The sequence below is a fragment of the Sebastes umbrosus genome, chromosome 12 (assembly GCF_015220745.1).
Source record: "Sebastes umbrosus isolate fSebUmb1 chromosome 12, fSebUmb1.pri, whole genome shotgun sequence".
In the NCBI taxonomy this organism is placed as follows: domain Eukaryota; kingdom Metazoa; phylum Chordata; class Actinopteri; order Perciformes; family Sebastidae; genus Sebastes; species Sebastes umbrosus.
The window spans coordinates 7,844,886-7,857,283 of NC_051280.1; the positions used below are offsets into that span (position 1 = coordinate 7,844,886).

General features: G+C 39.3%; 1 protein-coding gene across 4 annotated transcripts in view; it reads right to left on the reverse strand.

Annotated features, from left to right (window-relative positions):
* Positions 1–12,398, reverse strand: part of tep1 (telomerase-associated protein 1) — a 42,945-nt gene that overhangs the window by 29,926 nt on the left and 621 nt on the right. For 3 of the 4 annotated variants that reach the window (XM_037787651.1, XM_037787654.1, XM_037787653.1), the window contains exons 2-15: positions 11,616–12,127; positions 11,250–11,441; positions 10,940–11,089; positions 7,891–8,055; positions 7,667–7,804; positions 7,271–7,342; positions 6,366–6,490; positions 4,940–5,097; positions 4,372–4,481; positions 4,126–4,204; positions 2,418–2,610; positions 1,626–1,905; positions 1,328–1,480; positions 998–1,069 (exon numbers count right to left, since the gene is read on the reverse strand). In XM_037787651.1, coding sequence (XP_037643579.1) covers positions 998–1,069; positions 1,328–1,480; positions 1,626–1,905; positions 2,418–2,610; positions 4,126–4,204; positions 4,372–4,481; positions 4,940–5,097; positions 6,366–6,490; positions 7,271–7,342; positions 7,667–7,804; positions 7,891–8,055; positions 10,940–11,089; positions 11,250–11,441; positions 11,616–12,127 — 2,399 coding nt within the window. The remainder of the gene's footprint in view (positions 1–997; positions 1,070–1,327; positions 1,481–1,625; positions 1,906–2,417; positions 2,611–4,125; positions 4,205–4,371; positions 4,482–4,939; positions 5,098–6,365; positions 6,491–7,270; positions 7,343–7,666; positions 7,805–7,890; positions 8,056–10,939; positions 11,090–11,249; positions 11,442–11,615; positions 12,128–12,398) is intronic. The other variant, XM_037787652.1, reaches the window with a different exon arrangement.

Here is a 12,398-nt window from a genome sequence, read left to right on the forward strand (position 1 = left end):
TGTTAACATGAGTTTATGGTCTCAATTGCTAGTTTCAAGTCTTCTTCAATACAGTATGATGTTTATTTAATAAATTATGGTCCCATTTAGAGTCAAATAGACCATAAAGCGGGGGATGCTTTGGGGCGTGGCTACCTTGTGATTGACAGGTCGCTACCACGGCGTTATCCGGTCTGGGAGTTGTCCGTGTTTTCGTCTTAAAACTTTAACCCTTTCACAGTGTGTTTCCAGTTCATGATAGTTAATTGTAACCTTTTTGGTCTCCTAAAAATGTCTTATTCAGCGTTTGCTTGTACTTATCTCCACCCTCTCGTGTCACTTCTGGTTGCAAAAGACCAACATGGTGACAGCCAAAATGCCAAACTCAAGGCTTCAAAAGGACAGTCTACAAACCGATGAGTGACAACACGGTGACTACGTCCACTTCTTATATACAGCCTATGTGTGATACTAATAGCTGCTGCAATTCTGAAACTTGTGCCCCCTGCAGGCAAAGAATATTATAGCTCAATTGTGTCTTTTTTTTATAGCTCCTGTTGGTGCGTGGTTACGTTGGAGGGAGGAGGGGGAGGATCCTAACAATATTTCATTAGACATATCAGAAGAGGGAGGGGTTAGGATAACTGAGTTCTGTCTGTGGTGCAAATATTTGAAGTTTTTGTAAAAATATGATTGGAATCACTTAAATATATATTGTTTATGATGGTACAAGTGTTGAATTTAAAACCTAAAAAACACAGAAAGAGACAGAGACCACAGCTACAAATTTTAAAAAATCTTTGCTTCTGTGCGGTAAATCCTGTCTGTTTCCCCAAACTGGAGGCATGCCTACCGCCATCTACTATAGGTAATACACTGACTCTGGATAAGTAAGTGTTAGCATTTATCAAACAAAATAAAAACATAATAATCTATTTTTATTAAAAAAAAAGAATAATAACTTTGACTCTCCCCTATCAAAATAAACTACATTATGTACAAAGACTAACCTACTAACCTTGTTTTTCTTGGTGAGCATTTTGGAGAAGGCACGGCTGTCCCAATCTTCATGTGACATCTCTGAACACACCTGCGAAAGAGAAGTATTCATTAATAAAGGCAACATTTTAGAAACAGAAACTTCAAAAACACAACTTATCTGTTATCCTATTCAGTTGTGTCCATCCTTATTGCATACTATTATTTTTCTCTATATTTATTTCTTAGATATCAAAGTATTTCATTTCTATTTCACTTCTAATGTGTTTAATCCCTCTACATGAAAGTCAAAAAGACTGCTGGTATGAGATATGACACACAATAGGATGCCATAGAATGGAGCCCTGACCTTTATTTGCTTCATCACACTTCTGACATTATCCAAAAGAACATCAGACTTCAGCTCGACTTCTAGACTGTGACTCCAATCAAACAAGCAGAGCTGACTGTCCTCGGCGCTGCTGCCAATCATCAGACCGAGCAACACGGCCATCTCCATAGCCTGAGAGGAAGAGGGGAGAGATTAGTAATAACAAGTAAAAACAGTACAGCTGAAACAACTCTAACTGGGTTTTAAACCGAGTCAAATGATTCATATGTCAGTTTTGTTTTGTGTTATTGCTAATCAGAAGAAAACCGGCCCTCACAGAAGGAGTGAGCTTGTCATCCTGCTTCTTCTTCCTCCTCTTCCTTCCGCTCTCTTCTTCTTCTTCTTCCTCTTCCTCCTCATCGTTCTTCTGCTCGGGGTCTGGTGGGAGGCAGAAGTCCTGTTTCTTACACCAGTCTTCCTCACCCCTTATGTTAGTGGGGAGCACGATAATGGTGCGTCCGGGGAGCGGGGGCACATTGTAACGGCAGGAGAGCTGGACCGCCGTCTCCAGAGCTTTGCGGTAACGGTCCAACAGAGCGACAGTGAACTCCCTCTGACTGAACGCACAGATACAGAAAGTTACATTATTTAACTGAGTGTACTTTTCTTTTTAATCCATGCAGAAGTCAAATTGTCTTTGTTGTATTTTTACCTGATCTAACCAAAATTAATTTACAATCCGAGCGAAAAAAACATGTTATTTCTTTTAGAAATAGGTCGTTTTTCTTGGCAGCATCTTTGTTGTGAAGCAATTTGGTTGTGATGTTTGTTGTCACCTGTCATGCTGTATCGGCAGTTCAGCGACATCTCTTTCTACTTATGTTCTGTTTAAGTTTCTCTATGTGCTGCGCTTTGCTTTGTCTGCTCAGTCATGGTCAAACTAACTGACCAATTGTTTTTCTGTTCATTTCAAACTGCTGTTGCTTCTCTCACTTCCTGTGCACCAGAAATGTTTTCCCCAGTGTTGTATCAGCCACAGACAACAAAAACAATTATACGTTTAAATCTAAAATGTCAAAGTAGGAAAATATCAGAGAAAATTGCCGAAACTCAAAGGACATTTCCGTACTTGGCCTTTAGGAGCTGAGTCTTCTTCGCTCGGTATAGTCGATAGATAAACGGCACTCCGAGTGTCACCCTGATCCGGCTCCTTGGAGTCGTGTCCCATTCCAGTCTTTTGAAGCGCTTGCTTTTGGGAATCTTACTCAGGATGCCCTTCAGGATCTCTTTAACAGGGGGAACTGCTTGCTCTGATGCTGCGGCTGGAGGACAGAGGGGTAAAGAGGAGGCACTGTATGTGTTCTTTGTAGCAGTATGTCAGAGGTACACTTTATTAAGCCAGATCAGGCTGATATGTTAGTTTGTCAACATATTTTGGTTAATATTTTCGGCTTTGGTCAACAATTCCCATGAAAGGACCAAAACCAATTACATTTCTATGCACACTAAAATTCCAAATATGTCAATATTCTGAATTTGATATGGATCATGTAAACAGCGTATTCATTCATTATCCGTAACCGCTTATCCTATTCAGAGTTGCGGGGGGCTGGATCCCAGCTGACATTGGACAATACTATCACAGGAGACAGACAACCATTCACACTCAAATTCACACCTGCGGTAATTTAGATGCATGTCTTTGGACTGTGGGAGGAAGCTGACGCTAACACGGGGAGAACATGCAAACTCCACAGAATGGAGTATTTTCCGATTAATTATACCGTGGGATATGTTGATATTATTTAGGTATTAGGAGCACTCTTTGGACATGTATACAGCGCATTCAGAATTATGTGTCTCAATTGGGATTTTTACAGCAGTTTTCGACACGCGTGTCGAACTCTTGCCTGTTTACGACCAGCTCTGTGTACACAAACCAACTAGACGACAGTTAGCAGACATGCATGCCCAAAAGAAAAGAAGGAGAAACACACCTACTTTTAAACATTATGAAAGACTTGGATATCAACAGGTTTTTGGTTATGTGCAAATATCGCAACGCCGACCTTTTCAAGTAGGTGGTAGAAGCAATGAAAGAGGGAGGCTGTGTTGGCACGGTTGAACAAGTCCACCACTGGTGGAAAACTTTGAAAAAAATAAAACATTTTGATGCAAAGAAGCAAAATGGCACGAGCAGCTCCTGCCGTTCCACATTTCTATATTTTGACGTGATAAACGACATGTTAGGGCATCGACCTCTGTCAAACACAGCCAAGAATGGCGTCATTGGGGATTCACCGGCCCCGGTGATGGGGATGCCCTGGGCTCCTCAAATGTACCAGATGATGATGGTAAGAATAGGGAAAAAGACAACAAGGTAGCCAGCTGACTTGTTTAGCTAAATGGGTTGTTTGTAGGCCAGCATGATGTACGTCATGGGGACGTTTTACATTAATTGGAGTATGCACGGCTGCATTTAAACGGAATATTAGTGGAATATTCATGTTCATTAGCCATGTAAACAGCTTAGTAGGAATACTGTCATATCTTTCACTGTTTGTTGATGTTTTTACATGAGATTTGTTGACAATAAGTAAAAATATAAAATATTAGCTACTTTACACAGCAACAGAAAACATGAATTTGTCCCAATGCAATACATTTTACATAATTGTATTTATCAATTTATTTTTGTTCTCGTTCTTTTTGTCATGATAGGACTCTCAGCCTCTTCTAAAACGCTGTGATACCATGTCTTAGAAAAGAGCTAGAGTTCCTTTAATACAACTGTCAGTCTATGAGTTTTAGTGCCACTTGATGTACATGTATCTCACCCAAAGTGTTAAGCTCCATGATGACTTTGTAGGCAGCGAGGAATCTGATGGGAAACTGACGGCTCTGAATAACGGCCGTCTGTTAACACATCAAGGTTAAAGAAAGAATTTAATTTAATTCCAAAAGAAACTAAACAACAAACACAGATATGACTCTTCCTCTGATACAAAAATTGTATAATTAATAACTGAATTGTAATCTTTACAATAAGGATGTAGTACATGCTTCACTCTGCTGGATCTTACCTTATTGGTCAGTCTGCTGAGGATCTTCTTGTGATGAGCCTCACTAATGCCCTTAGAGATCATGTTCCTCAGGTTCCTCAGCATGGCCATGAATGGAAGAGACTTATTATCTGCACAGTAGAGACATTATTCATCAGTACGTGTCGTCACGGACAATAATATTCATGTATGCATTGGAAAATATGTATTCATTGCTTTTTTATTCCATATATACCAGTGATTGGGAGCTTTGGACTTGAAAAATGTGGGATTGAATCTCTGAACCAGATTGGAAATTGCAGGTCAGTAAAGTCAAGTCATGTAAAGTCAAACAGTACTTGGAAAGAAAAGATGAGATGACTGACAGTACTTTTTCCCATCATCATGCACTTGTGATACAGTAATTGCACTCTTCTGGACAGCAAGCCTGTGCATGCTGTAAAATCTGACAACAAGGTGGGGCTTTTGTTCTTTTGAACAAATGTGAGGAACTTGTGAACTGAAAAAAATGAGTGTTCAAATGTCCCTGGAATAAAGGAGCAGCATGACATTTTGGAAACAGTTGTCAGTCTGTGTGTACTCAGCAGACCTATGAGCTTCTCCCAGGTGGCGGCCTTGTTGCCCTCCAAGCTTAGCAGTCGCTCCCACGTCTCTGGTTCTTTGAGCTTCATTCGCGTCCCGGCTCTCTCCCTGTCCCACGAGCCCTTTATTCCACTGTGGGTGAACGCCTTCAGGTCAGCGGGATACCTGGGAACGACAAAATCACATGGCATTTTAAAATGGAAGCAGGACAACCCCAGAGGCCTGAGACTAAATCTGTTTTCCTAATTCTCCTCTGTCTACTTTTCTATCTTCATATTGTCTAAACAATAAATGAATAAAATACTCATTCTTTTCTAAATACGGATCTTTAAGTGGGCGTGTAGTGAAGAGATCATAGTTCTTGTCCAGGTAACTGGACTGTTGTGCACATTTTCATTTACTTAAAAGCTGCATTTGTATGATGTAAACCCTCTACAAGACATCTTACGCAGTAGATACAAAAGATAGCAGTATTTTACACTTCTGAGAAATAGAGCATGCTATCAACCCAGCAGTATATACTGTAAACATTAAATACATGGGTGTTTATAACCAACCCTGTCTCAACAACTAAACTGCATTCTCAATTATGTTTCGATGGAAACTTATTTCAAGATAATCTGTACATATTTAATAGTTTTTTATGTGAACGTGTGTTTTGTTTTTGTTTTTCCACATGCAAGACCGGAAGATGTATGTAAAATAGTGATGTGGGATGGGCCAAATGTTTGACATGACACAGAAATAAAAAAATAAATGAATGTAAGCATATTTAAGGTATGTTCAAGTGTTTATTGATGTAGTTGTCAAGTATTCAACTCCTCCCGTGTGATGCATCCAGTGGATGCTGGTACATAAACAGATAATGAATGACATCTATATGTAATTATATAAATATGTCTTTATAGGAGATGTTACAAATGTTTAAGATATTTTACAACACTTAAAGTATCCTCATATCTGCTTATAACTACTTTATAATGCCTTACTCAGTGGGTTTTATTTTCTATCTTATGTTATGCATTCTATGTATTCTATTTCTTCCTATTTTGATTTTATTTTATCAGGTGTTTTATTTTCTTATTTTGCCTGTTTTTATGCTCATTCTATGTCTTTTCCCTTATTGTAAAGCACTTTGTGCTGCATTTGTTTTACAAATAAAGTTTATTATTATTATAAACAATTTATCATAGGTTTATATTAGGGTTAGCGTTAAAGTTAACACGATAATAACGCGTTAATGTAAATTCGTTTTAACGTCACCAAAAAAGCTAGAGTGAAGATATTGGTATCTTATGACACTAGAAAACCTAAGGAATCAATTGGTACCAACCATGTCATGTCCTTCTTGTCACGAAAGGAGGCTAAATAACGCTCAAAACTTACGGAAAATGTTGGCGAAGTGTGTGAATGTAAGTGTTTGTGTGGCTTACTTTCTTCCCAGAATGGCCATAACATATTCAGCCGGTTCTTTAATGTGAAGCTTCTTGATCATCTTCTTTATACTGAACTCACTCTGCTTTTTATCCACCACTGTTCTGCTGCCCTCTACCTGCAACTGTGCACACACACAGACACACAGATAAACCAGTGTTACTCATATGATAAGGTTTTCTTCTAAAACACCAAGAAGCTGGGTCTTGATGTTCAGAATTAATCATTTATCACAATTTTAGTTCAACAATCTGTACTAGAGCCATATCTGCATATACAAAGCAAAACATTCTAAAATGACTCAAAGGTCCCATATTGTGCTCATTTTTAGGTTCATACCTGTATTTCATGTTTCTACTAGAACAAGTTTACATGCTGTAATGTTAAAAAAAAAAAAAGATTTATTTTCCTCATACTGTTTGCCTGAATATGCCTGTATTTACCCTCTGTCTGAAACGCTTCGTTTTAGCACATTTCAACGAGTTGCATTGCTAAGCAACGGCTTGGGTCCATGTTTACTTCCTGTCAGTTGATGTCAACCATGTACACAACAGGAAATAAACTGGGACACATTTAGAACCTTTACGTTTAAAACTGTGAAATGGTCTATGTGTAGTATATTTGTGAGATCACAAAATTATAGAAATCCTGACGGCTTGTTTCAAAGGCAGAGTTTCTGAATACAGGTTGTGTATTTCTCCATGGATTGAGCATTTTGATACTTTCACAGTATTTATACAGCATTTAAACCGGCTTTATAAAAAAAAAAAAAAAAACATGAAAATCTCACTTTTTACAATATGGGACCTTTAAGAAAACACTAAAATTACATAAAAATAACTAAAAGAAACATCCAAAGCATTTACTTATTGGCACAATAGAAAAGTACTGTACATTGACTTACAAACTTCTCCAGAATAGATGCATCTGATCTGAGCAGGTTCGCCCACAGTTTCAGCTGCTGACCAGTCGGTTTCTGGAAATCACAGATAGTGTGCGTAGGACAAAGCATGGAGTGATGAAGAGTGGAAATTTGAGTGTTCATTTAGAGAAATGAGTCAATTGTACTAAAATAGAAACCACATAAAGTTTCAATCTATTTTCAGTCGAGGTGATTAACAGTGTGTGGGGTGTCAACCTTTGTTTTTTAACCACAGTGAAAGCAGAGAAACACTAATACGGACAAACTGTTTTTCCGTCTGTCGTTAACAAGGGTGTAATATTATTATTATTTGGTTTAACCAAGAGTTTTAACATTGAACTAAATAAAAAAAATAGACCAAAATGAAAGCTTCTGTACCTTGGCTTTGCGCTTGTTGCGGTTGTGTTTACAGCGGTGTTTGCGTGTGTTGTATTTGGCCAGCTGATACTCATTGAACTGCTTGAACTTGTCAGCCATTGCCTTCTTCAAGCACATTGGCAGGGAGCGACTGAAGCACTGGAAACAGACAAACATGTTGTTCAGACAGGACAGAACGGACACATCCAGATTCCGCCACACAGACGACGCTCACTAAGACTTACTGTACTATAGATTCTGACTACTTCCAGCCAATCTGAGGGCAGCTGTACGGCAGCACAGAAGTATCTGCGGACATGTTGCTTGGTGGAGGGCTGGTTGGCAGCCAGAGCCAATAAGAAGTTTGCCGTGATGCGGATGTTCAACTCCTGTCGAGTGTAGACTGCCACCTGAAACGGTAAAAGAAAGAAGAAGCATGGAAATGATTATAACCCTTTTACTGTCTGCCGGAAAATGAATTCCACTGACCTGATTCTCTGGCAAAAAGAAGATAAAAGAGTACAACAATCAATACAAAAAAGGCACTTGTCACATGATGGAAAAACTGAGTTGTAAATGAAAATGTAAAATGAAACTTTCCTTGACATCTAACTCAGATCTTCATAACATCCCAGATCAAAAGCAGACAGTTAAACACCCCAAAAACATGTTGGAGGCTCTGTGGCAAACCACTCTAATGTTTTCTGGAGTTGCACTAAACTGAAACCTTTCTGGGACTCAGTAAATTCAGAGCAACTGTGCTCTGATGTACCTTGGACACACTGAGGAGGCTTTACAAGCAGATACCTGACAAACATTTCACTTGCAGGCAACAAAAAAAGCTCCAGTATAACAAGAAATTCAGGTAAAACTGATTCTCCAGGAAAAGAGCAATGATCTGTTCACGAGACATCTGCTGAGGATGCGGATGATGACATTGACTATGAAGTGGTGGTGAAAACGGCGCTGCAAGGGGTTTTGTTTACAACAGTTGAGGTTTTTCCCTTTTTTATGTTTTTATCTTCTGGTTTTCAGCTTTTTTTGCTGTCTTTCTCCAGAACAGATGACTAAATGAGCTGATGAATGTAATGAAGGGAGCGAGAAATTAAAAGAGTCAACCTAACTCTTTAAAAGGACATATTTTTGAAAGGCATTGGGTAAATGATCACATATGAACCAAGAAGCCGGACAAGTAACTTAACCGTTTAAATATGGAATAACTGGAAACTAAAATATATATATATATATATATATATATATATATATATATACAGACGTAGGCAAAGTTGTTGGTAACGTTCCGTTAATGAGAGAAAAACCCACAATGGTCACTGAAATAACTTGAAACTGACAAAAGTAATAATAAATAAAAATTCACTGAAAATTAACTAATGAAAATCAGATATTGTTTTTGAATTATGGTTCAGCAGAATCATTTAAAAAAACAAACTAATGAAACTGGCCTAGACAAAAATGATGGTAACATTAACTTAATATTTTGTTGCACAACCTTTTGAGGCAATCACTGCAATCAAGTGATTTCTGTAACTCTCAATGAGACTTCTGCACCTGTCGACAGGTATGTTGGCCCACTCCTCGTGAGCAAACTGCTCCAGCTGTCTCAGGTTTGAAGGGTGCCTTCTCCAGACAGCATGTTTCAGCTCCTTCCACAGATGTTCAATAGGATTTAGATCAGGGCTCATAGAAGGCCACTTCAGAATAGTCCAATGTTTTGTTCTTAGCCATTCTTGGGTGTTTTTAGCTGTGTTTTGGGTCATTATCCTGTTTGAGGACCCATGACCTGCAACTGAGACCAAGCTTTCTGACACTGGGCAGCACATTTCGCTCCAGAATGCCTTGATAGTCTTCAGATTTCATTGCACCCTGCACAGATTCAAGACACCCTGTGCCAGATGCAACAAAGCAGCCCCATAACATAACCGAGCCTCCTCCATGTTTCACATTAGGTACAGTGTTCTTTTCTTTGGATGCTTCATTTTTGCGTCTGTGAACATAGAGCTGATGTGACTTGCCAAAAAGCTCCAGTTTTGTCTCATCTGTCCAAAGGACATTCTCCCAGAAGCTTTGTGGCTTGTCAATATGCATTTTGGAAAATTCCAGTCTCGCTTTTTTATGATTTGGTGTCCTCCTCGGTTGTCTTCCATTAAGTCCACTTTGGCTCAAACAGTGACGGATGGTGCAATCTGACACTGATGTACCTTGACCTTGGAGTTCACCTCTAATTTCTTTGGAAGTTATTCTGGGCTCTTTGGTTACCATTCGTATTATCCGTCTCTTCAATATGTCATCAATTTTCCTCTTGCGGCCACGTCCAGGGAGGTTGGCTACAGTCCCGTGGACCTTAAACTTCTGAATAATATGTGCAGCTGTAGTCACAGGAACGTCAAGCTGCTTGGAGATGGTCTTATAGCCTTTACCTTTAACATGAAGGTCTATAATGTTCTTTCTAATCTCCTGAGACAACTCTCTCCTTAGCTTTCTGTGGTCCATGTTCAGTGTGGTACACACCATGATGCCAAACAGCACAGTGACTACTTTTCACCCTTTAAATAGGCAGACTGACTGATTACAAGTTTGAAGACACCTGTGATGCTAATTACAGGACACACCTTAGTTTAATATGTCCCTATGGTCACATTATTTTCAATCTTTTCTAGGGGTAACATCATTTTTGTCTAGGCCAGTTTCATCAGTTTGTTTTTTTAAATGATTCTGCTGAACCATAATTCAAAAGCAATGTCTGATTTTCATTAGTTCATTTTCAGTACATTTTTATTTATTATTACTTTTGTCAGTTTCAAGTTATTTCAGTGACCATTGTGGGTTTTTCTCTCTTTAACGGAACGTTACCAACAACTTTGCCTACGTCTGTATATATGTCTGGGTAGCCTGTGACAACTTTTTGGTGTTAGTTATGTTGTATTTGTCATACTGTCATGTTGATCTTTACAAATTTGAAAACCCATAAAAACCAAAGTATGATGATCTATTTAATTGTGTACAATGTTGTCCTATTCTGTTGCATACATCCTTTTAAAATATTTTAATAAAACATATGATATGAATTCTTACTACAAAACATTTCTTGACAACATGTTTTGAGTGTTTTTCTGGGTTGATAACAACACAATGAAATCTCAGTAAAGTTGAAATATTACCACATAGTTAATATAAAAGTTCAGGAGCTACAATCCAGTTTGTCGTACAAATACAATTGTCTTCAGATACCCCGTACACACACACACACCCACACAGACCGACATGCATACACACCTTGAGAAGAAACTGCGGGTCACAGACAGAAATATCCTTCGCCAGGCTTTTGATCTTGGTCCACACACTGTCCTCTGAGTCCCAGTCCGTCTGGCCTGGAGCTTTGCTTTTATTAATCAGAGAGCAACACACCGCATTCAGCAGGAGATACTGAGGAACGGACAGAAAGACAAAGAAGTAGGTGTGTTGTTATAATCATTTTTATCAACACAGGAATATCATTTGGTGGCGATGGTGCAGAGAAATGCTAATCTTGCAAAGCCAGTGATTTCTATAACATAAATATTCATTGAAGAATATTTTCAACTACCTTTTTATCTTTCAGCTCCTCCTCAATATTTTCTTTTTTTCTATCAATCTCAGCAAATTCCTCCTGTCTGACGACCATAGTTGGTTCAAGTTCCTGGTTGCCCAACTCCGTTTCCAGGGCAGGTAATTCCATGGCTGCCACAGAATCCTCGTCCTCCTCCTCTTCAGACGAAATATCATCGTCCTCATCACACTGTTGATGCAGTAGAGTTACATTAAAACAGTAATACTGCCAAATGGGATGCATCGAGAAATGGTGTCAAATACTTTAAATAAGAATGTATTAGCAGTCATGGTCATTTCATTTTCAGTTTCTGCAAAAACAAATCGTCAAAAAAGTAAAACTTGTGAAAAACATTTCATGTACCACACTTGATTCTTCAAAAGAGGACTGCATCACTTCAGATATTTCCTCCCTGCCTTCGTCTCCTCCATCGTCCCTCTTCTGTTCTCCACCCAGATCATGATGGAGGAATGAAGGAGGATGAGCATAGCGATTGAGCAGAGCACTGCCGGCCAGGGATTTAAAGTGCAGAGATTCATTAGGGCCAGACGTTGAGGGGGTGAGGGAAAAAGAGAGACCGGGTGAATGGTCACTTAGGAGCTTGTTCTCGGTGCTGACGAGAGGGGAGTTGAGCAAAGGCGAGAAGGAAGAGGTGGAGAGAAGGGAGGATGAGGTGGACGACAGGCTGGTGGGCTGGAGAGAGGGGCAAGAGGAAGTTTGTGCTGCAAAGTTTAAGAGTGTGGAGGTCTGAGCCAAGAGCTTGTTCTCCAGACTCGGAGGAGCATAGTTGGAGGACAAACTCCTCCCACATGTGGCCTGCAGCTGCTCTCCTGGGGCCACATTTGCCTGCAGCAAAGTCAGCGCCTTCATACCTGCTGAGAAACACATCAATCAGACGGTTAAAGGATGTCAAAAAAAAACTCCCAATCATGGCATTAGGTATTGAGACAAGCAACTCAGCAGCATTCCTTCAACTGTTTGAACAAGCATTGTATTCTGTAGTTCAGGGTGTGTGCTGCTCAACTGAAAACATCCATAAACATGGGACAAAGTCTGGAAATAATCAGCATAAGGTCCGACAGGCTTTTCACTAGACACCAGAAGCACCATAATGCATAGATAATATGCAGAAATGAGTCAAACACA